General features: G+C 46.6%; 1 protein-coding gene across 1 annotated transcript in view; it reads left to right on the top strand.

Moving 5' to 3' along the window:
• LOC105454547 (protein bric-a-brac 2-like) overlaps positions 1-2,895 on the top strand; it is a 24,307-nt gene extending 21,412 nt beyond the window's left edge. The window contains exons 4-5 of the mRNA XM_011697221.1: positions 57-299; positions 1,502-2,895. Coding sequence (XP_011695523.1) covers positions 57-299; positions 1,502-2,016 — 758 coding nt within the window. The 3' untranslated portion in view covers positions 2,017-2,895. The remainder of the gene's footprint in view (positions 1-56; positions 300-1,501) is intronic.
• Positions 2,896-3,331: the final 436 nt, after the last annotated feature.

Genomic DNA, 3,331 nt, shown 5'->3' with positions numbered 1-3,331 from the left:
CGCCCTTTCTCCCCGCGCACCACTTCTCTTCCTTCTCTCTCGCTCCCGCTCTGTAGATCTGCGCCCGAAGGGACGAGGACGACCGCAGAGGATCCTGCTGGGCGTCTGGCCGGACGAGCACATCCGTGGCGTGATTCGCGCGGTGGTATTCCGCGACGGGCACTCGCCCCACATCGTCAAGGAGGAGCCGCCGACCACGATGTACCCGAGCCTGGCGAACTACGCGGCTTGCAACGGCCCGGAAGGCGCGGTCAGCCCGGGCGCGGCGGCCGCGGCTGCGGTCGCGGCGGTCGCTCAAGGTAACGGCAACAAATTTCTCACTTTTCTCTCTGCTCTTCTCCATCTTTTCGTTTTTTTTTTTTACCCCTCCCAGGGTTGGGAAGTAACTCGTTACTTTAACGAAGTTACAGTTACTTTTTTTCAATAACTTAACTTCGTTACTTTCTTTCCATGTGTAACTGTAACTGTAACTTAGTTGGATTTTTTAAGTAACTAGTAGCTAATTTAATAGTTACTTTTACAATTACTCTATATATGTCAAATCGTCACTTTCATGAATCAAAATTATGCAACAAACTTTCGCTCAATCACCTAATCGTAATGTTGATTGTAATTATGCGAAATATTTAAATACTCATATTTAAATACACGCATTACTTTTCTTTTTTAAATAAAATTATATGTATAACATGTGAAATGTAAATCTTTTTTTATAATGCTAATGCTGTTCTATTAAAAGTAACTGAAAAGTATAACAATTCGTTACTTTTTGAGTAACTGTAACTGTCACATGTTACTTTTTAGAGTCGGTAACTTGTAACGGTAACTAGTTACTTTTTGAAAGACAAAAACTGTAACTGTAACTAGTTACTTTTACAAAGTAACTTTTCCAACCCTGCCTCCTCCGAGACCGGCGATTAGGTGTTCTATGGTATATACGAATCGCGAGTATTCGGCCGTTTCGTTGAAATTCAACCGAAATATCAATTTCGTGGAAGCTTTGGGATATTTTATGTCTATAGGCTTTATGTCTATGTGTTTTTTTCGTATCTACAATGCGTCTAGAAATCTGTAAAGCCCCTATCAGATCACGCATTGAAGATTACAAATTGGAAATTAGAATTTAATACATAATCAACATGAAACGAATTAAAATTAAAATTATCTGTTGGGTCAAATTTTAATCTTCAGTTCACAATTCTCAATCTTTATTTCGTAGTCTGACATTGATTTAAGAGTGTTTATTTTTGTTTTTTCTACACATAATCATAAAAATATTTAAAAATGAAAAAATTGCAAGTTTCCTGGGTTCTCTGCTCAAAGAAAATTAACTTCTTTTCGTGACGTGTATCAGGAACTTTAGGGACCTGGTGTTCCACCAATTATATTGAAATTTAATTCTCTCTCGTTAGAGATTTCTGTCGAAACAACTTTTACTCACACATATATTCTATTAAGAGAATTTCAATCGTTTCTACATTATTTTCGACGTATCCACCAGGTCTACGACACCAGATGTGCAGCATGGTGGCGGCAGCGCACTCGCAGCAGCACGACATGATGGCGACGAACCTGTCGACGAGCCTGTCCACCAGCCTGTCGTCGAATCTGCAGGCGGCGATGCAGGCCAGCCAGCACCACAACAACAACAACACGAGCAACGCGAGCGGCCTCGGCAGCGGCAACAACGCCGGCAACAACAACGGCAACTCCCCGTTGAATCTCGGCCTGGCGAGCCCGGGCTCGGGCGGGCCGCCCGAGAGCCCGCTGGAGAGTCCCCTGGCGAGCCCGCTGGGCCCGCTGATGGACCCGTCGGGCCACATACCCAGCAGCGTGGAGGTCGGCATCGGCGTGAGCGGCATGACGTACAAGCCGGCGCGGAGCTTCGTCAGTCCGCGCCCGGAGAATCTCTTCCAGGAGGACATCGCCGATCTGGTGAAGAGCCCCCACGGTCTCAAGGACAAGGACAAGATCCCGGTGAAGCTCGAGCCGCTCACGGACTCGCGCTGCGAATAGTAAGCCATCACGACGGTGGCTGCGGGAGGAGGAGGACGACGACGACGAGGAGTGACGACGACGACGACGTCAATCGCCGCTGCGTGGATCGTCGGCCGTCGAAGGACGTGGTGCGTCGACGACCCCGAGGAGGATCTCTCTCTCTCTTCGTGGCCGTCTGCGGCCGGGGACCGGTGATGCGGACCTGGTAGGCTACTCGCGAAGAATTTTCGAGCTCTGTCCGGAATTTCACTTCACCTCCTCGCGGGAGTTTATAGTATATATATATAATCGCGCATACGCGTCTCCCGAACGTTATAACGCGAGCGCGATGTTTTTGTGCATACGAAATATCTTTAGAGGGATGTTAGGGAGAAAGAGAGAGAGGCTTACAATCAAAAGAAAAAAAAATAAAAAAATAAACTGAGACGGAGACACACACATACACACAGAGAGTGCGGACGAGATGAACGAGAGTGTCTCCCGAGAGTTTTTCCGCTCGACTTCTCAAGCTTCGGGGAAGGACGATCGAGGCGGTGGTGGCCCCTCGTCCGCCTGGGACGGGGATCCGCTCGGTCGAGCCTTCGGACGGCGGGAGAGCAGAAAACGGAGGAAAAGGCGAGAGAGAGAGAAAGAGAGAGAGAGAGAGAGAGAGAGAGAGCGAAAGAGAGAGTAAAAACCTTCTTCTAGCAAACATACTATAGCTATTGGGTCGCCGGCGCCTCGCGAGCGCGCCGCCACCTTTTTCCAATCTAGATAGTCGTGTCATCGTCGTGTCGTACAGACTATGTACATGTAATAAAGATAAAAAAAAACCCACACACGTTAACACACGCGCACACAGTATGAGACATACACCCACTCATGTACATGCACACAGCTGACGGCAGACACATACACACACATACACACACACACACCACACACAACAGATATAGCGAGCGCGCGCCGTACATACAAGATAACACACTCGAAATTTATACCTACGCATTATACGATAACTGTACTTTTAATGCCAAATGTATAATAACTCGTAAGGGGTCGCCTACTGCCGAATGATGGATTAATTCGAGACGGGGTGCTCGACGAGGAAAAGTGAGCCGCCTCGAACAAGAGCTGCACGTTGTAGTCTATATACGAGTCCTTACACAACGTGTCATGGATCAGTTTTTGTGATACGCCCTAATTTTTTAGGTGTCGCAAAAAGTATTCGCTTGGAATTATTTTAAGACCTATACAAGAGTAAGGTTTCTCGTAGCAGTATATATTTATATATATACATATATATGTATATATATGTACATATATATATATATAAGATCGGAAGAGCACACGT

The sequence above is a fragment of the Wasmannia auropunctata genome, unplaced genomic scaffold (assembly GCF_000956235.1).
Source record: "Wasmannia auropunctata unplaced genomic scaffold, wasmannia.A_1.0 LD335984.1, whole genome shotgun sequence".
NCBI lineage: Eukaryota > Metazoa > Arthropoda > Insecta > Hymenoptera > Formicidae > Wasmannia > Wasmannia auropunctata.
Note: the sequence above shows the minus strand (reverse complement) of the source record. Positions and strands in the feature narration are given on the sequence as shown.